The 26151-nt window shown below is 34.2% G+C and overlaps 1 protein-coding gene across 6 annotated transcripts in view; it reads right to left on the bottom strand.

Moving 5' to 3' along the window:
* Positions 1-616: 616 nt before the first annotated feature.
* Positions 617-26151, bottom strand: part of LOC128240105 (2-oxoglutarate and iron-dependent oxygenase JMJD4-like) — a 30081-nt gene continuing 4546 nt past the window's right edge. For 3 of the 6 annotated variants that reach the window (XM_052956606.1, XM_052956609.1, XM_052956605.1), the window contains 6 exons: positions 17215-17380; positions 16158-16283; positions 14536-14621; positions 11154-11338; positions 10023-10166; positions 617-3731 (listed from right to left, as the gene is read on the bottom strand). In XM_052956606.1, coding sequence (XP_052812566.1) covers positions 2760-3731; positions 10023-10166; positions 11154-11338; positions 14536-14621; positions 16158-16283; positions 17215-17380 — 1679 coding nt within the window. In that variant the 3' untranslated portion in view covers positions 617-2759. Of the gene's footprint in view, positions 3732-10022; positions 10167-11153; positions 11339-14535; positions 14622-16157; positions 16284-17214; positions 17381-20339; positions 20365-21123; positions 21219-26151 lie in introns of those variants that run through there. The other 3 variants (XM_052956607.1, XM_052956608.1, XM_052956610.1) reach the window with 3 other exon arrangements.

The following is a 26151-nucleotide window of genomic DNA, read 5'->3' as shown; positions in this document are numbered from 1 at the left end:
AAGCATACTAAAAATAAGGACACATAAACGTAAGGTGCTATCCATTTTCGTTGGAATTGAGCACATTCGTTTCAACCATACTTGCTGTTTTTGCAGAGTATGGAGGCCTTTATCATGTTCACTAAGCTGGTCTTTCTTGCAAAAACTCTATCGCAAGTTCCGAAAGGACTGTTAGAGATCAAGTTGAATTGCGGACAGCTGCGTACAAAACAAAGTATGGTCTTGCTCAGAGGTTCCATCAAAAACTAGTTACCAAATTAAGAAAATGTTTGTATTCTTGAAATCTTCATGAAGCGCCAAGTTCCAATAAAAAAGATCTGAATTGTATTGGCTAAATTATATGAAGCAGAGATGTGCCATATTAAAGTAGAACATTCGCAGTCTGTTGGAGTAAAAAAAGATTCAGAGGGGGCAGGCGCACAAACAGGCATTGTAGAAAATGTTTTGAAGGACAAAAATGTAAGTGCATCTACAAAAAAAAAGGGTTGAAGCTGAAGCAATCCTGGCAACTTTGTCTGCCAAACAAATCACTGTTCAAATCACCTTTCTTTTCTCATAGAGGTTCTACAGATCGAGAGGGAGTATGTAATGGTATTCAAGTCTGCTGACACTTTGTTTCACGAGTTGCATGATCAGTAGCTCATTACCCTGTGTTATGCGTAGATGACCAAATTTTACGTTTCTCATCATATAAGAAGTAGACATCGCTATTTACCAAAAGACATTTTCAAAACCCTGATTCACCGAAAAAAAATAAAGTTCTCCATCGAGAAAGCGTATCGAGAGTTCAGTGTTATCTGATGCTATTCCAAAAAACCAAACCTCTAAGATAAACGATGTCCCGAGCAGGACCATATTAAAATCAACCACTCAATAAAATTTTAGAATACGACTGAAAATGTGCTGGAAGAAAGTATTCTCGCAAAATGTCCTAGGTCTTCCCGGCATTAATTAATATTGGGATTTTGGTGAAACATTATTAGATGAAACGGCGAGAACAAGGAGAAGTTAGAGCCTACGCAGCATTCCCAACAAAACAAAAATCAACATTGAAGTTATCGGCGACTTCTTTGTTCCAAAAGAGGCTCGTAATCAAATATCTGACTGTAAATGCTTCAAGTGCAATCCAGCTTCATACTAAGACTTTCAACAATGGTAAACGTGTTGATTATCAGTGTTGTCCACCATGAATGCCAGTGAAACATGACTTTTCGGACGTAGACTACACTGCCACCAGCATTGCAAGTATGAGGATCGTTAAAGTATATTTGAATAATGGCCAAAACAAATGAAACAGGATAAAAATGAATAGGCAGGAACGGGATTCTTTTACATCAGAGAAGGAGACATGGTGGAATGTTTTGCTTGCGGCGTTAAAATCAACAAATGGAATGTGAGCGACGTTATCTTATTGGGCACGAGAAACATTTTTACGATTTTAATGCATTATATGAAACTGACTGGCGTAGGACGAGACAATTTCATCTCTAGATGTAGACATGAGAAGTCATAAATGTTCCACACTTTTAAGTTAAAAAAACTCATTACTGCAGTCTTATTTGGACTGTTATTACGCAAAAGAAATAGGTGAGAAAATGTACTCCGTGTTTAAACAACGCTGTTTCGGTTGTCAACATAGTCGCTTACCCTCATTGATGGGCTACCCTCGTTAATAGTATGTATGGGCAAGATCTCACTAATGAGGGCCTCAATAAAGAGGTGATAGAGCTATGTGAGAGAGTTACTGCTATATCAACAACGGTAACTAATAATGACAATGTCAGTTACAACTATATCAACAACGGTAAGTAATAATGACAATGTGCCAGCAAAACATATCCTATCATGTGTCTTTTGTAAGGGTTAACATACAATAGAAACGGTAGGATAAGTGCCTATATCATACATAGGCTAGTGAAATAAGAACAAAAAGTAATTTAGGCCACCGTTTACATGTTATACCTTAGAATTATCAATGAAACATGTAAAAAAATATTGGGAAGACTACTTCAATGGGAAACTTTAACTACATGTAAGCTACAACTAAAAGCTAGCTACCTGCATGTTTATTCTATCACAAGAGCGCTGAGCTTAACCCCCTATAAAAACAATAGTATATGTATTTATTGTATATGTATGTACATAAATGCAATAACATACCTGCTATAATCCCTTTAAGTGGATGGTCTCCTTGTGCAGACAACTATGAATCAATTTGTTTTTATCAAAAAAGAGCTGAGAAAAGCATATATATTGGAATGCTTGTCTTATGTTCACGGTTAATTTCATCACGGGAGAAATACATGACAGGGATAAAGGCCTACCTGGAAATTGGTCTATTACAATGGTCAAAATTAGCACAACCCAGCAAGCCCCGTATTAGAAAAAAGCTTTCCGGGCTTGCTCAAATTTAAATTCTGTGCAGGAGTTGTTAAAAAATGTTATGGCAAGCAGAATTCTATAAAATTGTGCTTAGTCATCCAAAAGAGTAATGTAGATGACTGCTATTGTCAAATTGGATATGTATACCCATGTCATGGGCAACATCTGGTTCCTTGCAATGAGCAAAACATGACAACAATGGCACATAAGTTACCATGTAGTACATAATCTTACTACAAAAAATGGTCATTAACAAACAGTAGCTCAAAAGGTGAGCATAAGGACAAATACAATATATGCTCTGCATTGTGAAAACAGTTGAGCCAAAAGAAATAACAAAAATAATTAAAAAGTAGAAACTGAAGATGTTGTTGTTTTTAACAAAATCCATCTAACATTTTTAACACGTTTTCAACACTGTCTTTACAGTTAAAAGGCAATTTCTTATAATCACTATCATTTGCTATATCAACACAAATTTCATTAATTCTATGCAGATCAAACGTTATAAACCATTCACCATCAAAAACAGTAGTATGTAATACAGCTTTGCAGCTAACACATTCTACAAAACTATGACATTTGTCAAGAACCTTAGGCATACTAGGAATCTTTCTAATGCTCTCAGATTCACACACAACTACAGTCAAATCATATCCATTCAGTGGAGTACAGCTTTTTTCAACTAAGCAATTTCTACTACCACTTACTTGTATTTCTTCAAAATCTTCAATACCTGTTGTTTTGTCACATGCTTGGCACTTTGCACTTGGCTGGAACTTTTCACAAGAATAATGTTTGCATGTCTTTCCACTATATGTCTTACAGTTCTGTAGATTTTGGGGATCACTTTTAGCACATCTTTGGTATTCTGGCACTGGATCAGTATTTTCACAAGAGCACTGTTGTTTGTCAGTTGATTTATTTTCGCTGAATGAGGAACAGTTTGACAAATTCAGTTGTACTAGGATATCACCATATGCACATCTATGGTCTTTAACATCTAGATTTTCACAAGAGCACATTTTTCTATCTCGAGATTGCACTGCATAGTTGGCGGCAAAGTTCTGTAAATCTACCTGGAATAGGGTATCACCATAAGCACTTGGCTTTTGGCTTTTTATATCTGGAGTGAATTTTTCAAGTTTATTTTCACTGCATGATATACAGCCATCACTGAATCGTGTACAGTTTTGTTGGTGAAATACCTCATGAACGTAATTTTCAATGGGAGAATAATGTGTTGATTTCCCAATGGACTGTAACTTGTGCAGTCTGTTGGCTGCTACTGTCTTCAAAAGTCTGATAAAGGTCTTGTAGTCTATCCCAGCACTGGCATTCAGAATCACCTGAAAAAATCACAATAGTAAGAATGAAAGCATGTCATGTAAGTGGGTATCATTTTTTAAGACATATGGCAATAATACAATGCATAATAAAGGAAAAGCCCAGTTGCAAAAAAAAAGCAAAAACAAAGCTAGAGATAGCTTTTTGGAAAAATCGCTTGTCTCCCCTACTGTGTGGTCATAGCTGAGAAAAAATGAATGATGGACATGAAATTTGTCATTTTAGACTGGTGACGAACAAACAGTGAACTTTGGTTTATCCAACCAAAGTAAATAGTGAAGACAAAAAAGTGTTGTTGATTAATCTTGGAAAATGTAAACAAAGTTTGTATTGTATGAAGTTCTTGGGTGCAACCGTTATTCAATTATTGAAACAATTTTTCACATCAAGGTCATCATGACATTGACCTTTGACCAACTAATCACAAAATCATTAAGAATCATCTACATGACCAACTTGCATACAAAGTATTAAGTTCCTGGGTGCAAGCGTTCTTAAGTTACTGAGCGGTAACCGTGTCTTCACCTCAAGGTCACTGCATCCTTGACCTTTGACCTACTGATCTCAAAATCAAAAGCGGTCATCTAATAGGCATGACCAACTAGCATACCTAGTAGGAAGTTCCTGGGTTCCAGCGTTCTTTATTGAGCGGAAAAAAAGTATGACGTACTGACTTACGGACGGACTGACGGGCAGGACAAAAACAATGTGTCTCACCATGAATGGGGGAGAAATAAATATCAATGAATTATTTTATTAAATGAACTTTTATAGCACATATGTAAGAACTTACACAAATTGTTATGTTGCTCAGCAAATTACGAGACCTAACTAGAGATTGCTTTTTTGAAAAAGCGCTTGTCTCCCCTATTGTGTGGTCGTAGCTGAGAAAAAATAAATGATGGACATGAAATTTGTAACTTTGGACTGGAGACAAACCAACAGTGAAGTTTGGTTTATTCGATTATATTAAATAGTGAAGAGAAGAAAGTGTTGTTGATTAATCATGGAAAATGTAAACGAAGTTTGCATTGTATGAAGTTCCTGGGCGCAAGCGTTATTCAATTATTGATCGGAAACCATTTTTCAGCTCACAGTCATCGTGACCATGACCTTTTACCTACTGATCACAACATCAATAGGGATCATCTACATAACCAACTTGCATACCAAGTATTAAGTTCTTGGGTGCAAGTGTTCTTTAGTTACTGAGCGGTAACCATTTCTTCAACTCAAGGTCATGGCAACCTTGACCTTTGACCTACTGATCTCAAAATCAATAGGGGTCATCTACTAGTCATGACCGACTAGCGTACCAAGAATGAAGTTCCTGGGTACAAGCGTTCTTAAGTTATTGAGCAGAAACCATTTTTAAGCTTAAGGTCACCGCCAACGTATCATTTTTTACCTGAAGGTAACCTTGACCTTTGACCTTTTGATCTGAAAATCAATAGGGGTCATCTTCTAGTCATGAACAACTAGCTTACCAAGTATGAAGTTCCTGAAACCAAAGGATCTTTAGTTATTGAGCGGAACTTTTTCTTCACTTCAAGGTCATGGCAACCTTGACCTTTGACCTAGTGATCTCAAAATCAATATGGGTCATCTTCTAGTCATGACCAACTAGCATACCAAGTATGAAATTCCTGGTTGCAAGCGTTCTCTAGTTATTGAGCGGAAACAGTTTCTTCACCTCAAGGTCACGGTGACCTTGACCATTGACCTACTGATCTCAAAATCAATAGGAGTCATCTACTAGTCATGAACAACTATGAAGTTCCTGGGTACAAGCTTTCTTTAGTTATTGAGCAGAAACCATTTTTAAGCTTAAGGTCACTGCCAACATAACATTTTTTACCTGAAGGTAACCTTGACCTTTGACCTTTTGATCTCAAAATCAATAGGAGTCATCTAATAGTCATGAACAACTAGCATACCAAGTATGAAGTTCCTGGACCCAAAGGATCTTTAGTTATTGAGTGGAAACCGTTTCTTCACCTCAAGGTCACGTTGACCCTGATCTTTGACCTAGTGACCCCAAATTCAATAGGGGTCATCTACTAGTCATGACCAACTAGCATACCAAGTATGAAGTTCCTGGTTCTAAGAGTTCTATAGTTATTGGGCGGAAACGAAGTGTGACGTACTGACTGACTGACTGACAGACTGATGGACTGACTGACGGACAGGGCAAAAACAATATGTCTCCCCATGAATGGGGGAGACATAAAGATATTACACGCAAATGATTTTTACATGGAAGGTCACCACGACCTTGACTATTGACCTTGTTACCCCCAAAACAATTGGGATCATCTAGACATCATGACCAACCTCACTTCAAAGTTTGGTGAACCTAGATCAAAGCATTCTCCTGATATTGCACGGAAATATTTTTTTACATTAGAGGTCACAGCGACGTTGACCTTTGACCTTGTGACCCCCCAAAATATAGGAGTTTTCTAAACCTCATGATCAACCTCCCTACCAAGTTTGGTGAACCTAGGTCAAACCATTCTCAAGATATTGAGCGGAAATGTTTTTTACATTGGGGGTCGCCGCGACCTTGACCTTTGACCTAGTGACCCCAAAAACAATAGGGATCTTCTACATTTCATGACCAACCTCCCTACCAAGTTTGGTGAACCTAGGTCAAACCGTTCTCAAGATTTTGAGCAGAAATGTTTTTTTATATTGGGGGTCGCCACGACCTTGACCTTTGACCTAGTGACCCCAAAAACAATAGGGATCCTCTACACCTCACGACCAACCTCCCTACCAAGTTTGGTGATCCTAGGTCATGCGGTTTTCCAGTTATCGATCGGAAACGAAGTGTGACGTACGGACGGACTGACCGACTGACGGACTACCGGACTGACGGACAGGGCAAAAACAATATGTCTCCCCCAGAGAGGGGGAGACATAATTAATCTGATGAGCAACATTTCAATTTTGTGTGAATTGATTTACACAGAATAGACTCGATTAAAAAACGCTATTGCGTAGCGTAGGATAGTGAATCGCTTTTAACAAGCTCAGGTCAACAATGAGTCAAAACGGCTAGCGTAAAAACAGTCAAAAATACTCGGAAGAACATTACGCCTTATTATTCTTTTCTAATCAAACTGGTACAAACAGCTGTCTGATTTCATGTCGTAATGGCCGATTTTTAAAGTGTATTTACACCCATAACAACCCTTATCTGTAGCATAGGTGAACTATGAAGTGAATTGAATGAGTTGAATCAGAGTTTTAAGTAAAACTGCCAACAAGCACATCCAAAAATAATCAGTATAACTTGAATAGAATACCTTGTTGTCTCATTTCCTTTTCTTTTATAATTGTTGATTGAAAAATTCCCAGATTCATAACTTGGAAAAATGTGTTTTGACTCTTATGGACATATTATTTGTTTAATTCAAGTTCGTTATGTAACCCAATGCATCCTTGTCAAATTACAATATGCACCAGAGATAAGTGTTGGGAATTGGACAGAAAAATTACTTTCAATAATTGGTTTATGAAACTGATCGATGATCAATTATTAATAGATTTATTATTATTAAATTATATTTGGTCATCATATTTAAGGCATACAGATACAGTGCATGCACCAGTTAAAGCACCAATTTTCCCTTACAATATTGTCTATAAATTTCTCTGTATAAATTACATTATTTATTCACAATGCAACAATCTTTTAGTGTTAACAAGTTACTATTACAGAAAAATGAGACCACAGGGTCTAATTTTTGTCTTACATTTAGAAACATGTGTAAAATATACACAAAGAATTTCTTTTCAATAATCAGTCAGTAACAGGAACAGGAACAACGAACAAGAAGTTAAATATTCTATATGTCTTACAAAAACTATTTCAATCAGAAAACTGTGAGTTCTAAATTCTTACATGGAAAGAAGAATGGTTTCATGTTTTAAAAATCACTTATGAACCACAAACATGAGAAGTTGAGAACCAATCCTTTAGTAGTTAAATTACAAAGAAAAATTTGAAATAAGGTACTGTAGTTACTTACTGCCTTGATAAGAATATGACTAGATAACTTAACATAGTAACACCTCAACATTTCAACACAGTCGGTATCGGTTACGTCCCTTCTATAATCAATTCGTCAAATTTCACAATTGATTGTTGCCGACGTAGGCCTTTCCCATAAATTGCCGATTTTAATCAATCATCGGCACAACACTACCAGAGATTGTTTAGTTAAAATGACATCTTTCTTACTTTTACTTTTAGTACACTTTTTCAACTTTTCCGGAAGTAAACAAAAACATTTAACTTTCCTATTGCCAATATCTCATCATTGTTTTTTTTCATAAATGGCATAAGCAAAACTGTTATAAAATACTGTTAGGTTATAGAATCTAACTGTATACTAAAGCCCCCTGTATTCAAATAAAAATGTCATCATAAGAACAATATATGGAAGGGTTTTTAAAGAGGCTTCCTTTCATGCTGTATTTGTAGCATTCAATGCTAAACACAACCGCTCAGAGGCAAGGATGATAAACAAGAGCTTTAATTTCAAGGTCAAAATTCTACTCCCGCAGACCAGGGCTCTGTTTCAATAAAGATGATAAGGCTGAAGATTGTAACTTCCTAGGCATGACTCCTTTTTCGGCATAGGCTGCTTTTCAATAAAAAATATCATAAAGAGATTAATCGCATAGATCCTTCCCAAACCTCCACACTTGAACCTGAGCACTCTTAAGTAGTATAAGGTTAACGACTAAGATATCTTTTCGAAATGGGGCCCTTGGTATTCCTCAAGCATCTTAAGTCATTTCTTAACTTAAGTCGATTTCTATAAAATATCATAGTCAAATTATAGCTTAAGATTGGTATTTTATTCATTTATAGACAATGATGTTGCAAAGTGTAGGTGACATTTGAACTGAAGGTAACAACGTTAAGCCGAACAATAATTGACAACGAAAATTAACAAAGGGCAATGACTCTAAAAATATGGAAGCAAGAGTTATGGTTCTTGTGCACAGCACTTGCCCTCAATGAGATCTATCTACATATGGTGTTTCAAGTTGATACACTTATATTCTAAGATATGCCCCAGACAAACTTTAAGCATGAAAACTAACAAAGGGCAATAACTCTGAAAATATGGAAGCAAGAGTAACAGTTTTTGTGTACTGCACTTGCCCACAATAAGATCAATCTACATATAAAATTTCAAGTTATATATATATATATATATATGTACAAGATATGCCCGGGACAAGTGAAAACAGGAAGCAACCACCACCGCCAATGCTGCCGCCAACGCCAAAATTAACCCCTAAATATGTCGCCACGACACAAAAAGTGTGTCTGGAACAGACAGGCATTTTATTTTCCTACCATTGGTGTGAATTACCCAAATTACATATATATTGACTCAAATTATACATATATTGACTCAAATTATTTTATCTATGCCAACTGAACTTTAAGATGCCCAAGGTTCACAACTGCACACATTTTTCCATAAAAAGACAATTTGTACCTGTTACATTGTTAGTTTGTTACTTTCATGACTGTTGTTCTGGTGATTTTATGGTCCAAAATTCAGGCCCATTCACCATCTTAGAAACAAAATTCTTTCCCCAACTTTGTGACAAACTTAGGTTATCCTTTTTATGAAGAAAAATCATTACCAGTAATCAAAATTGGACAAAAAGTATATCCAAGATATTTGCATTTTTCTCCTCCTATTTGTACTGTAATTGTTATTGTTTATATGACACAGCTTTCAATTCCTTTTATTCTTTCTTTTACAAGCTGAGAACAAGTATTAGTGATAAATTCCCCTTTTCTTGCTAAATTACAGTTTTGAGGGGCCCTGGCTCCATTCCCCTTGACCTGAGGGACAGCCCTGCTATTTACTTCTGTAGGCTACATCAAGGGCCAATTGATCAGAACTTCCTTAAATCTAACAACGTGATAAACGTCGTCGTTGTTAACTTTTACACATATATGATAATGTGCTCACATTTAAAATATAAACAAGAACAGCTGGAACAGTTTTCTCAAATTTTGTTAGAAATAATGCAGATCATAAGGGGGTGAAAGCGAAAATGGTTATATCTTCTTTTTCATTTAATGTCATTTAGTACCTTTTCGCATTCACCCCTCAAATTATGTGCATTCTTTAAACATCCAGAGCTGTTAACAATTTGATAGTTAACAACAATGACATTAACTACGTTGTTAAATTTAACAATGTCCTGAACAACTGAACCTTATATTGCTTGAGTGTTTCACAGTTAAATACCTGGCAATGTTGTTCCCAGTTGTCCATATCTCGACAGTCTGCTATCTCCCGTTGAACATCACCTAGGCTGGCCTGTAGGTGGCGCCAACATAGGTCAACGTTAGAGCCATTCAGCCAGTTGTGGTTGATAGAGATCGTGTCCTCCTATATAAATAAGAGAATAATTAAAACTGAGGAAATAGTTCTAAACTAAACCTATCACAGTGATTATGGACACCACATATATGCTGCCTGGACACAGAAATGGTAAAATGTTGTGGTTTGAAATTAACAATATGAGCATGTGCGTAAGAAAATGATCATCTTTTTATTTAAAACTTACTTATTAAACATTATACTTATCACCCTCATTGGCAAGATTATGGACTTGGGTTGTTGAGGAAACAGGGGTACTCGGAGCAAACCCACTTGTACAGCTTGGTGACCACAAACCAAGCTCACATGCTTTGAGGCAGTCTTAAGATTATGACCATTCAAAGTGTGAGGATAGTAGGTACAGTTTATAATCATGTACCGATGGTGCATGATATTTGCAGATAAATATGTGTCCTCTAAGAAGCAGGGAATAAATAAATATGACATAAATTTTAATGACCTATAAGTTGTGACCTGGACCTTTAACTCTATGAACTCAAAATCCATAGGGGTCACCTACATGTCACCCCAATCTAAACGTCAAGTTTGAGGGCCATGGGTGCAGGCATTGTCTAGTTATCACACAGACTAGCTTTTTGCCTTCAAGGTCACATAATTTCATTTACCAGCTAAAGAATTAATACTCACGCCAACATTTGTGTTGTAGTTTTGACAGTTTAAATGCTGCGAAACTCCATAATCATTATTGTCAAAGTTATAAACATTGCCCTACATGTGTGTATGTTTTTAGAAAAATATTTAAAAAATTAAACAAATTTCTTCATCAAAACTCAACTAGAAAGACTTCATAGGATTATAAGAACTTCATATGTATGTATGTATGTATGTATGTGTGTGTGTGAAAGTTTCCCACCATACAACAGTCTATATAGAAATGACAATGATCAGGCTATTTTGAGACCTACATGTACATTAAACTGTGTTACAGAGAACTATATTTGATGGGAAGAGGCAAACTTAAAATAGTTAACCTACCAAATTAAACACCTGGTGATGCCAACCACTTGGTACAAATATGATTTGACCTTGATCTTGAATGACCTGCAGCTGTTGACCTTTGACCTCACGAGCATGTGGGTACAAGGTCACATTGTCAAGGTCACGGCTGGTGATGTCATACACTAGATTTCCACGCCTGTCCTTGAGACTCTGTTCACAGCCTGTTATAAATAAAAGTAAAATGTTAGCAAGACTAAAATTAGTAGCAAGATTTTTATATACATGATTCAACATCATTATATGAAAGGCTAATAAAAATAATTGCTAGTTTCATCCAAACTTTAAAGGGGGTAAGTGGTGATATTTTATATTTCATTTTTCTTAAGCGACTGTTTAACCATTGAATATATGTGTTCATGTTCTTTCTTATTGCATAAGGGATTTTATACATGTGTTTTAGACAAACCACGAACACGATGGTAACACATCGAAACTGTAGGTATGATTTATTAAAAGTCCCCTAAATAGAATGTTGATATAATATATTTCAAACATTTTTCAACCAGATATTGGAGTTTTTTTCACTTAACATATTTTTCTTCCCTATGCTATAAAACCAAGCACAGGATGATTGTCACTAAGAACTCCTTGGACATTTTCCATCGTAATAAAACCTTGGATGTAATTGCCAGTACATCAGTAGAAGTAGTTGATCTCATAAAAAAAACCATTCTGTTTTTAAACAAAAAATGACATCATAAAGATGCATCGCAAGTGAAACAAGTATATTCATTTATTTTTTTACTGGTCAAGGCATGTGATAAAAAGGATCTGACACTTGTCATTACATAACAATTGAATTTACTCATATTATTCGGGAAATATGTCAACTATCTCGCCAAAGCCTTGCTTAATAACAAATTTCCTGACTTAAAATTTTTGTATTAAACACTTTGTGACAGACCCTCCATGTATCCTGTATTAACTTTTTCGCACCTTTCGGGAAAAATAAATATTCTCCCATTACTTTTGTCCCATTGCACAGTTTTAGGAAAAGAAATATGTACAAATCCATATTGTCAGGCATAAAAATGTTTAAAATATGCATCAAGATTTTAATTACATGACTTTATCGGCAAACATTAATTGCACACAACAAAACATTGTTTAAAATTAAATCTTAAATGCATGCTAGATGTTCTAATACTGTTGTTGTTGTTAAAATTAGGCTATTTCCTTTTTAAATAGATTCTTTACCTGAAATATGGCTATTTCCTTTTCATATAGATTCTTTGCCAGGAATTTGACTATTTCCTTTTTATATAGATTCTTTGCCAGGAATTTGGTTATTTCCTTTTTAAATAGATTCTTTGCAAGGAATTTGACTATTTCCTTTTTTAAATAGGTTCTTTGCCAGGAATTTGGCTATTTCCTTTTTAAATAGAAATGGTTTACTCTTTGGTATCATAATTGTAAAAAAAAAATACCAAATTGTAAAAAAACAAGAGCTGTCACAGAGACAGCGCGATCGACTATTCCACCGCTTTTCAATGTAAGGATTGAAAAGTTTTGGCGAAACATGAATGGATCACTATTAGATTAGATTTCAATGCAATACATGGTGTGCTGAGATATTAACATAAATGTGGTTACATGCAAAACTGTAACAAGAATTTCTAAGTCTAATAATAAAGGGCCATTATTTGCAAATAACACGTTATCTAACTTGGTTATTCAATTAAGTTGAGTGGTTGAATCCCATTGTATAAAGTCTCAATGCAATACATCAAATAGTTGCTGAGATATTATCCTATGTGTGCTAACATGCAAGACCTTAACCAGAATTTCTAAGTCGCATAATAAAGGGGCAAAAATTATATATTATAAAAGATAGAGTTATCTTACTTGATTAAATAAGAAGGTTAAATAGATGGGATTCCTGTGTGTAAAGTTTCAATGCAATACATGATGTATTCGCTGAGGTATTGACTTAAAAGTGGTTACATGCAAAACCTTAACCAGAATTTCTATGTCAAATTAAAAAGGGGCAATTATTTTAATTTAATGCAAACTGGAGTTATCTTACTTGGTTATTTAAGTAGATTGGATGGTTGAGTACCATTGTATAAAGTCTCAATTCAATCCATCAAGTAATTGCTGAGATATTAACCTATGTGTGCTTACATGCAAAACCTTAACCAGAATTTCTAAGTCAAATAATAAAGGCCCATTATTTGCATTATATTAAAAAAAAGTGTTATCTGGGAACACATATCTAATGTTTCGATGCAATACATGATATATTTGCTGAGATATTGACTTAAATGTGGTTACATGCAAAACCTTAACCAGAATTTCTAAGTCGAATAATAAACGGCAATTATTTCGCATTAAATGCAAACTAGAGTAATCTAACTTGGTTAATTAAGTAGGTTGGATGGTTGACTACCATTGTATAAAGTCTCAATGCAATACCTCAAGTAGTTGCTGAGATATTAACCTATGTGTGCTTACACGCAAAACTTTAACCAGAATTTCCAAGTCGAATAATAAAGGGCAATTATTTGCATTAAATGCAATCTAGAGTTATCTAACTTGGTTAATTTAGTAGGTTGGATGGTTGAGTACCATTGTATCAAGTATCAATGCAATACCTCATGTAGTTGCTGAGATATTAACCTATATGTGTGCTTACACGCAAAACCTCAACCAGAATTTCTAAGTCGAATAATAAAGGCCTATTATTTGCATTATATTTAAATAATTGTTATCTAACTTCATTATTTAGTATGTAAGATAGTTGGGAATACATATCCAAAGTTTCAATGCAATAACTGATGTATTTACTGAGATAATGACTAAAGGTGCTTACATTCAAAACCTTAACCAAGGTGTGACAACAACGCTGACGCCGACGCCGATACCAGGGTGAGTAGTATAGCTCTCCTTATTCTTCGAATAGTCAAAATAAAAATCAAGTTGGCGGGCGGGTTCGAACCAGGGTCGCCAAAATTGCATTCCAGTGTTGTATCCACTGTGCTACGAAGGCTTACTCTCAACAGTTGGAATATTTCAGCTATATACCTAACTTGGTAATAGAACGTGATGACATCGACTAGCCAATCGCGCATAAGGAATGGATTCTACTAGGTAGATATACCTTGTAATCTTTTTTCATGGAAAAATACCAAAAAACTGCGAAAAATAAATTAATTGTAAACTGATACCAAGTTTTCATCAATTTTCTTTCTTTTTCGCTATTTCATCTTACGGAGTACATCCCCTTTAATGCTCATACTGCAGACCTGTGTACCCATTAAAGTTCCATAGCAATAAAGATTGAAAGTTAACAACATTGGAGTTAACAATGTTGTTCATTTTAACAGAGCTAAGAACAATTCCACATTTGTGTACTTACCAGGCGGATAGAAGATCCATTTTTTACGGCCACAAATGTTTGCTGACCAGCTATGGGATCTATACACATCTGTGTGGAACGGGGTCCTGAAGATGAAATAATAACAAACTGAAAAGTTGTGGTTAAATAATTTTACATTAAAATTGATAGGTTTGAATATTTACCAGTTATGTTTTTCTTTTTTCATGATTGTTGGGATAGTTGTGTAGTTTGCTGACCATTCTTAGGCAGTACAATATTTTATTTGTTTGAGGCGGACAACTATACTCTTTCAGTTAGTAGACCAAAGTCATCTGGCCCGTGTAAATGAAATGATCAAAGTTATCAAGTTCAAATAGAAATTAACCTGCTGTTGCGACCTTAGGAAAGAAGTTGATGGTATTGTCATAGCCTTTGTGTCATACTCGTCAATTGCACAATATTTGGCAAGAACTAAAAAAAACTATTCAATTGAAACATGGTACCCTAGTGTAACCAAGTCATAACTAAATTGTTGTCATATTGAAGTTATTTCCCTTTGACCATAACTGATTGCTGAATACCAAAAATGTCCTATTAAAAGTGCATTGCCTTAATAGACACGCCTGTGGTATTTTCATTACTCCTTAACTCCCAAAAAATGTATTCCAATGAAAAGCATTCATATGGTTCACTTTCACAAACTTAATTATTTTATTGTACATGATAAATGTGTTTCCGAATGAAAATAGTCATGAAAACATGCACCAGAAGATTAAATTGTTATGTTTGAAAAAGGCTTAAATTAATCCCAAAAGGGGTGTTGTCCCTTAACTCTAATTGGGAGAGGACACCCATACCCCCCCCCCCCCCATGCCTACTTTAGGGATATGCCCTGCTACTTAAATTTTACACACCTGCATTAGAGCATCTGCTGATGACATGCATTTACAGAAACCCCATACCCGATTGGAAACAATGACAGTCGCGAAAATATTGCCGAAAGTCGTTTACCAATATTGAAGCCATGTGTTCAGTGGAATGATTTACACAGCAGGGTATGCCTACAGATAGGATGCAGCAGATACTGATCGGTATTTTTTTGTCTTCAATTAAACAGATTTTAAACAGTTGCTGAAAGAGAGAGGAAAAATGGTTCTTTTTACCGCACAGGCTTCTCAAACAGACACACACCCAGGATGTTTTATAGGACATAATTATACAGTGAAATTTTAGTCCTTTTGTGATCATTGTGGTGTGTACTATTGTTTGTAAAATTTCGGAGTGATTTTCGGAAGTCACTGTTAACTTGGCTTCTCTTCTACATTCACCCCTTATTTGAGGCATTTTGCAATAGACTTGAAACTTTGTTGAAGCATATAAAAAAACATACTAAAATTAACACAGTGTGTACTTAAAGGCCTTGTTTGAAGTTTGAACCTTGTTTGAGTGACCAACCCCCTCCAACACTGCCTCACATCCCCACATTACCCTAAAAAAAAATCTTGGATATTGCACAATGTTATTTATTGGTCCTAATCTGTATTGCCCTCTGTCACTCAGACCTCAGATAAATATTAACTGATCTATGAATGCATTACCCGTGCAGCAAGCCAGGCATTCCTTAAAACTAGGCCTATAAAATCAATCATTTAAAATCTTACCATGTGCCTTTAGGACCCATGTAGACAAATCTATAGTCATCTTGGGGTAGTGTATCCCAGAATTCATTCAGCCAATCAGACTGGAAATACACTGGAGTTTCATAGGCTGTGTAGTCTGGAAATGCCCTTAAATGTACATCATCATGTTTTGTAAGAAATCACTCATGTTAATGATATCAGAATAGCGCAAACTATTTCAAAATAGTTTGCGCTAACATGATATCATAACTGTCCTCATTTTAGGACATCAAATTTGGTGATAAGTGGTTGAACGTTAAGCCGAATTAAGAGAATTTAGAGAGTTTATACAGTTTTTGCCAAATAAAGGGCCCTTGCTCTGAAGTGACTTAAGCTACATGGCTGTTTATCAAACCTGACCTCGATATTCTGCTTATATACATTCTGACCAAATTTGGTGATGATTACACAAAGGCTTCTAAAGTTACTGATCAGAAATGACCAATTTTAGGTAATTTTTATAATCAAAGGGCCATAACTCTTGAGTGACTATGAGAAAATATGGCTGGTTATCAATCTTGTCCAAGATATTATGCCCACACACATTCTCACCAATATGGTGATGATTGGACAAAGACTTCTTTTAAGTTATTAATCAGACAACATACAGAACAGTTTGACCATCATTCTGCTTAAAGATGCACTCTTTCTCCAAAATATGATTAACCACAATTGATACAATTGTTTTAAAATAACAAAAAGGAGGAATAAATGTCGTAAAAAATGAATTTTATGAAGGATACCATGTTAAATTAGAAATACAGCTAAAGAAAATGCAGTATTTCTACCTTTTGAGACGATAGTAGAGCACACTAAATCTTTTAGCACTCACCAATCATTTAATATTTTCATGTTTTCAGCTATTAACGATACAGGTACAATCTTGTTATCAGTAATTAATATTTTCCATATACGCATTATATAGTAAAAAGTAAAAGATTTATCACTCAAATTTTATGTTTGTTATACATGTGTATGTTTGTGCATGCAATAACAGATATTTAATCTATGACAGAAAATTTCAAAACAAAAATCTTACTTTGTAAAATGCCAATCTTTCAGGTAGAGACAGGGCAAGTCAGGAGGGTAGTCTTTAGCCTGGTACTCCTGCCAATAGTCAAGGTACTCATTCAAGGTCATCTCACGCTTGGGATGGGAAGAGTATTGCTCCACTTTGCAATCAGCAACAGGAACTACTGCATCCCCTGAAAAATAGTCAATTTTAAAAATGTATCCAGGATTTGACATTTGAGAGGGGCGTATCATAGGGGTGTTACTGATAGACTTACGCCCCTGCTTCAGAATCGATACTTACTTTGTTTAAAGCGTTGGCTGGAGGCTTAGGGCATTGTCCCGTAAGAAAATGTTCGCAATTTTTAGTCCAAAATGATGCATTTTGAGGGTATTTTATTTTATTTTTCTCCTGTATTGAAATGGAGAGTAAACTTTGACGATTTTAGGGGGGTGGGTGCACTGACAGCACCACCCCCTGGATCCGCAAGTGATTTATACTACCCAAAAAGGTACAAATTCAGAAAAAAATGCATATTTAGTTGTTCTTTTAAACTATTGGTTATAAATCACGGCCTCTAAACGCCAGCTCCACCACTTTATGGTGGTGCAAAGAAAAAGAGCTGTCGACACTTCCGTGGTGGAGCTGTGCGCTATGTTTACATGAACAAACGTGAGTATGATTTATATTTTATTTGATAATTTCATTTAACGGATTTATTTCGAAAATTGGAGAATGTGGTACTGTGTAAGAACACTTCTACTGTAAGCTGGTTACTATTTCGTTTCAATATTGTGCAAACTGTGGTGCCAGGAGCTTTTCTCCCGAATCAGACTTGTGCATATTTTGAGATCTGATTGCATAGCAAGTACATTTCGGTGCTTACACACCCCTTAAGATCATTCCACGCATGCAAACATAACTGTTATGTAAAGTACCTATGCCGGAAACAACAAAACTGATAAACACTTCTTAAAGAGGAAAAATGCACATATTTATAAAAGTGGTGGCGCTGTTGCCCTAGTGGTGGCCCTGTCGAGTAGTGGTGGCGCTATCAAGTATGTTTTGCGCTTGAAATAATATAAAAAATTAACGCGTTTGGAATGAATACAAAAGTTCAGTTGCTATATTTATCATTCACTGAATGACATTTTTAACATTCACACACATGATAGATACTTATAGTTCTATGATAAAAATTAACAGCACCTAGCAGTTTGTTTTCGAAATAGTTTTCAGTAAGGTTAAGGTAGTTCGTGAAGAGCTTTGTTTCCGCAAGAAGAATGCATAACCAGCATAATGTTCAATGAATAATAAACATAGCAACCAAACTTTTGTATTCATTCCATAAGCGTTAACTTTTTATATTACTTCAAGGCTATTCAATTGTTACATTCAGGCTCAAGTGGCAAAACTGCAAATCTTCATTTCATTTTTACTTTCTTTCTAGTTGAATTTTGATGATGAAATTTGCTGCATTTTTTTTAACAATCCAAAATGTACAATAAATTGCATTTATTTCTGTAAAACAAATACAATACAGATTATTGTTTTTTGTATTAAATTTGATTGAAGTGCTTTTCTGAGTCTGTCAGTCTCAAGACTTTGGACTTGAGACTACTTGTAACCATGGCCACCGCACATTGGGCCCATTATTTGTTAACACTGACACTGGTTAATAACATCTCTTGCCTCAAACAAATTTTGTAACATGTTTGTGTACCTGGATGTTACATGGTATTTTAATATACAGCATCCAGCCCACACAACACTCAGGAACAAATGCTCAAGATAGAGTAAAGAAAAGTAAAAACAGTTGTCTATAGTCTTGTTACAAATACAGCAGGTCAACATATGGGTGTATCCATTAACTTCCAGAGCAAAAAAGACTTGAAAGTTAACAATGATGCCGTTAATGAAATTGTTAACTTTAACAAGGCTAAGACTGAACAATCTGCCCTTTGACTGCAACTAAAAATTGTTCCAGGGCCGAAAAAAAGGTTTGGTTCGGGTAACATCCTTTTCAAAAACAGGAGGGGAAGGTAGGATTTATATTTATTTATTTACTTTTTTAAGGCTTTAAATATAAGAACATTATTTTCATCATTGGAGAATGGTGTTAAAGTAATCTTCTGTATGGGGTCTTAAGAGTTTTAAACTACATATTAATTAAAACACACTAAAAATAATACATATATATATATATATATATATATATATATATATATATATATATATATATATATATATATATATATATATATATATATATATATATATTCAGCCCAGGAAATATATATATTCATTTTTTTCATCATAAATTAAAGTGTCCCAGAGTGTATAAGTCATGATAAAGGAATACAGGATATAAAGACACTGGGTAGATTGTCAAGAACTTTGCCAAAGTTAACAACCATGTTTAAGACATTGTTGTTAACTTTTAAATATAATCAATTTTATAATTTCTCATATATTCACATAAAACAGGTACAGCTAATTATTAGAAATACTGCAGATCAAATGTTTATTCATTCAGCGTCCAGTGCAGAAATTATTTTACTGTTAACAACAATGATGCTAACAACGTTGTTAACGTTAACTTCAACAATCAGCCCAATGATCTGATTTAAAATTATTAAAATTGTTTTGAATAAAATGATATGCAGGTACATGTACAATGAAATCTACTTCAAAAGAATTAAAATTATTTGATGATAAATCATGTACTTTTTAGCTTATATTTTGTCAAAAACACTATATTATTAATATACAACCCTAATGAAAGTATTTCATGAACAAATAAAAGAGAAAAAAACAAACATTTAAAAGTGTGACAACATTGTTTGTTAAGGGGGCTTTGCATCTTCAAAGAGAACAAACAGTTTGATTAATTTAAAGCTGTTACAAAAAAAACTTTGTTGATACAAAATAGGATGTAAGACATGTAGAAAGAATGTGTTATACAAAAATCACAAGTGTATCCATTAAACTTCCAGAGCAAAAAAGAATTGAAAGTTAACAAAATGACATTTACAAAGTTGTTTACTTTAAAAAAGTTTTTAACAATCTGCTCGATGTGTTTTACCAGAGTGTTTTATTAATATTCAAAAGCTTGTCAGCCCTAATTTGTGACAAAAATGAAACTCGTTTACCTGGTCTAAAGCGTACTCTTCCACCTTATCAAGTTACATGAGGACATCTCAAAAATGTATTAATACATAAATTTAAAGCTTGACTAAACTTAAATGTACCACTATGAATAAATTTGTCATAGCAACGCACACATTTATGTGTTTTTATTCAACAAAAGGATATCGGAGCCCTGCTCTACTTCATGTTTTGATTGATGAGTGTTAGTAACCATGAAGTTTAAATTTTCACAAAAAAAGTCGTTCAACCTGTTTTGGTCTAAAAATAGATTACTGAAGTCAATGATAGTAATATGACAACGGTCCATCCCAGATCATTTTAATAAACATAAAAAAAGCGGAACTATCTTCAACTATCTATCTTTCTCTAAACTTGTTTTGATGAAATATTTTCTTTGCCTATTTTGGGACCATCTGGTGTCTTGTCCCTTTAATTTAATTATAATTATAAAGTTTACAAATTACTATCATCATAAATTGTGGCATTTTTAAATTAAATAAAGTTTTAGACCAAAGTGTTAGCAGCACACTTTAGGATCCAAATAATTTAAATTTGACCAAAATGATTTTAAGTATTACATTATATGATCACTCCCATATAATAAATAGAATCATCAGAAAAAGAGGAGATTTCCATTAAATTCATGTTAAATTATAAATGAAAATGTTTCCAGCACTCTTTTGGATCCAAATAATTTAAATTTGACCTAAATAATTTTAAGTATTACAAAACAAAATCACTCACATAAAATAAAAAGTTTTAATACTTATAAATCAAAAATGATACCTGCACACTGTAGCATCCATTTGTGAAGTCAGATGACTGATCAACTCACAGAAAGACAGCAAGGTTAAACCTCAATATGTTTAAGAAAAAGCGCATCCCTTTTCTCCTCTCACTGTCAGCCAAATAAAGTTCAGCTTGCAAGGTGACCCATTTTCAAGCACCGCTGATCTCCTATCAGGTGTAATTGAATTACTCATTAGGCCTTAAAAAAAAAACATATTTGAGGTTACCCGACCTTTCCTATGGAATAGGTGTCGACCCTAGCTTTTTTAAAGATATTGTTAAAAGTTGAGACAATTTTTTTTATTTTTTTTGTATTTTTAAGTCTGTGTTTTAATATGTAGTTTCAAACCTTTGAAGCTTTATACAGAAGATTTTTTTAACACCATTCTCAACTGATGACAAAAAAATTCTTATATAAGCCAAATAAAAATTAAAAAAGCCTACCTAACCTACCTGTTTTTGAAAAGTATGTAACCTTAACCAATTCATTTTTTAGGCCTTGGCAGTCCATTGTCACGTTACCATGGCAGCCACACAGTATAAAACTCACACAAAAAACTAGGGTTAATATAAGTCTTTATGAATGGGTTTTTTAATCAATAGCTACAATATCAAAGCATTCCGCAATTTAAAATGTGCCAAAATAACGCCTTTAATATCTGAAACCAAATTATACACAATTTTCAGTTTTGATCATTAAACACGATAATGCATTAAAATTCAAGACGTAAATTTTGGAATCCACCTATATTGTATGCATTTAAAAATTTAAACAAAAACTTTTAAATAGTTGTGCTTCACAAGGCCAATTCTTTACTGCAATTCTTAAATTAAGATTATGACACAGTGCAAGTTTAATATTTTTCATCATTTTTTTACTTCTTGACAAATACTGGCATGCAGGCTGAAGGAAATTAAGTACTGGTGATTATGTCACAACTTATTCATTGCAAAAACGGTTATGTCTTTCTATCATCTTCATCAATGCTTTGAAGCTTATAAAGTACTGGTAAGAATTTTAAAATTGTAAGAGCATTCACCATAAAACTTGAAACTTATTAAAAAAATTAATTAACTAAAATTAAAAAAGTTGAAATACCAAAAACTAAATTTTAATTTTACGTGATGATGATATTTCATGAAAATTTGAAAAGGCTTTCTTCAATTACAAGATGCATTTTTTTCCAATGGCCAAAATACATCAAAATCTGAGACAACCTGAGAAAAGAATAGAATAAACAATTGCAATTGTTAAAAACAGAAAAATAATCAAAGACCCCCCCAAAACAGTATTTTTGGTTCTGTGGGAGCTGTCTCTCCAAATTTGTAAAATTTCCTCGTATTTACTCGTTTATATCCATCAATCAATATAATGATGGAGACTTTTGTCGATGTTTTGGGACAAATATCAATGTGGGATCGACTAACTATTGCTTAAGGTGAATAATCAGTGAAAATATTTTTTTTAGCATACATTTCCATTTAAGGTACCTTTTTGCTAATTAGTTATATCAAAATATGTCGGTCATCCAGTCCGTCATTTACAGACAAAATTTGCCGTAATGTCCAGCAGACCGACAGGAAGACTGATGGGAGGGTCAGTAGTAACAAACTCAAAAGTGCTCCCCTTCCGCTCCCCTTCCAATTCCAAATCCTTGATAAGCCACTGCCTAGAACCCTTCAACATGTTCATCTATATGAACGGTATTAAAGGTAATCATTTTGTTTGGAAAGACATTTCAACCAGTAGCCTTTGACAACATTGGGACAATAATTATGATATGTCATTCTGTAAATACCAGTAATGATTGCTTATGTTTGATAAGAATAAACATTTAAGTATATTTCTAGAATTCACTTATACACATAAATGTTCAGTGGTTATTGATTTTAATCAAGCGATTCAGTAGATTTAAAACAGCAGGACTTCCAGTAGACAAAACATAATTTTGAACATCAAGCAGATTAATTTTAACTTGTTAACTATATTAATTTTATTGCAAAACTCAAGGTAATTTAAAAGAATGCCATAGTATCACTATTTTTATATATCACGCCTCCAACATAAATGACTCAACGCCATTTGTCCAGGACTGGTCACGCAGTCACCTCATATTTTTCCATATTGGGTCACCAAAATGGCATCTATTTCCGATTCTGATGAATAAATGAAACATTTAAACATGTAAACAGGTTGTCAATGTGATACATATGTTATGGAGTGAGTAGGTAACCCGATATGGGATATACAGTGCGCAGGAAACCATATACAGGTTTGAGCTTCGCATTCACCTGATATGGTTTCCTTTTCCCCTTATATCCCATAATGGATCACCTACTAACACTGAAACTTATAATATCATACAAGGCCTAAAGAAGCAGTATATTTAATATAAATTATATAACATCCAACGGCCAGGTGCCAGGTGGCGGTATTTTTCAAATCTGCCAGATATTTAATTTGTTAAATCAGCAATCAGCCATTATTGACTTTAATCAGGTCAATCAATAGAATTAAATAGAGGCTGGGATAGTAGACAAAATATAAGGTTGAACCAAGCTGTTTTAGGGTTATAAGTATGCATGGCTGCAGTCTTCGTCGTAACAAGGTTGCCCGAAGCCCGGGACAAGTAAATACTGTTTCGGACAAGTCAAAATTCCCAGAACGGGCAAGTGCATTTTTCCGAAATTTAAATCCCTCAGTTTTCATAATTTCTTCAGCAACAATTCTCAAATCCTGAATGAACTTTTTAAATATTGGTTTTCGTATATTGGTTTTGATGTACAGAAATTGTTAATGACCCAAAATTGATGCATCATAATTTTGTAGTATGCGTCAGTTTTGACCCGGGAGAATTTCAGTGTGATAGTCTGTATCATCTGAAAGGCGCCTCAATGCATGATCTGAATGTCTGTTTAATCCACAAGAGCAATTAACACCCGAAGTGACAAGAGATTATCGATCTGGAATGTTATCGGTAACCGTGTCAATTAGCAGCACTCAAATTCAATGACTTAATATTAACTCCGCCCATTATGCAAATTAACGGACACCTTCTGCCTTTTCGCGAAGTACAATGATTTTGAAAAACAACAATGCTAAGATATATTTTGATCATTTATTTTAAGTTGTTTTATTATATCTCGGGTTAATTAAAAAAAATATTCTTATAAGTTTTTAATGTGTGACAGAAAATTAACATTTTCTAAAAAGCGCGGGAAACAGGTGCACGCTAGCTTCCTCTCAATTTTAATGAAAGCCAAAGGAGAACTGCGTAAATGGTTGTCAGTGTTACAGTTAAGTTCTATAACAATACAGTTTTGGTTATGCCATTTATGAAAAATACAATGTTGAAATATTGGCAATAGGAACGTTGAATGCTTTTGTTTACTTCCGGAAAAAAAGAAAAACGTTAAAGTGAAACTGAAAGTAAAAGTAAGAAAGATGTTGTTGCAACTAAACAATCGCTGGTGCATATTGGAATTTGACAAGGATGCAATGGGTTACATAAAGAACATGCATTAAATAAATAATACGTTCGTCAGAGTCAGAACATATTTTTCCAAGTTTTCACTCTGGGAATTTTTTAACCATCTAAGAAAATGAAATAAGACAAGGTATTCTATTTAAAGTTATATTGATTATTTTTCGTTGTGCTTGAGATTTTTACAGAATGAACAGTGGATCTAATACAGCAGATCTTTATAAAACACTGAAAATTGTTATTATTTTTTATTAAGTTACGGAAACTATTAAGTTATTGAAACTATTTAATGAAGGGTAACATGCGACGTCATACAAACAAACACCAGATAGCTGAGCAAACAAACACCAACAGATCCCTTCAGGAAAAAGCATGCTCTACCCTGAAGGGGTCCACTGGTCTTTATATACACTAACTTCTCTATTCTCACATAGCCCAGGATTTGCTAATTTGCATATTACCAACCAAGTTTACATCCGGTACGAACGTACTTCCGTTTTATACAGAATATTATTATGAACGCACCTCCGCCGCTGTAGACCTCTGCCGCCTACAGGGGACCGTTACACTTCAACCATCAGGAAAGCAAAGCTTTAAAGATTGTTGAAGTTCCAACTTACTATGCCTCAAAGGACAGCTGAGCTTTCTAGCAAGTGCATAGAAGAAAAGACTATGAAGCACATCCGCCGCATACAGCAGACCGTTACAGAAGTATAGATTATTATGTACCTTGCAATGTCATCTTATGACAGATGAGACCTATTATTTACCAAGAAAGACAACGAAATTTAAAAACAAAAAAACAAACGGACGTAATAACTCTTGAAAAACTGATTTGACTCTTGACTAAAATATTAATGATTAATTTAAGTATTTTAATGATTCTGATGAGGATGAGAGATGACTGAATTAAAACCTTGTTTTCAATTTGCTGTTATCCTTGAGGGAATAAATGAACAGTACAATTTGATTTTTGTTGCGTTTTTTTTATTTTGGGCAAGTGAAACTGTTTTGGGGCAAGAGGTTTTCTTCAATTACTTGCCCGAAAGGACAAGTGCTGGAAAAAAAATTAAGGCAAAGACTGCCTGGTTGCTTTAAAACTAAAAGGAAATTCACATGATAGGCTTGTCCTGTAAGTGAATGTAAATAGTAAGGAGGATCGCTTGTACTTTGGCCGACATGTTTCAGTTTATCACAGAGAAATTTGACAAATGCCATGATCATTTTAAACAAGTTTGGCTACTGGAAACCTTTGGATATTTTGAGAAATTCAAATAAATATGTTTCAAGTATGTATACAGACTGTACATGTATGTTTAATTGTTAAAAAAAAATGTTCCTTTTACTGGAAATATTTTGTCAAGTATTATCAATGTATTTTATGACACAATAAAACCAAGAATGTCATGTTATGCTAGTAATCAATGGTGCACTACTGTTTTTTGCTATAGTAATAATATACTTAATTATGGGCATAATCTCAAGACCGATTTTATTCTGGATGGACAGAAAAACAATAATTTTACACTAATTCTGTTGT

The sequence above is a fragment of the Mya arenaria genome, chromosome 7 (genome assembly GCF_026914265.1).
Source record: "Mya arenaria isolate MELC-2E11 chromosome 7, ASM2691426v1".
NCBI classification, from domain to species: domain Eukaryota; kingdom Metazoa; phylum Mollusca; class Bivalvia; order Myida; family Myidae; genus Mya; species Mya arenaria.
Note: the sequence above shows the minus strand (reverse complement) of the source record. Positions and strands in the feature narration are given on the sequence as shown.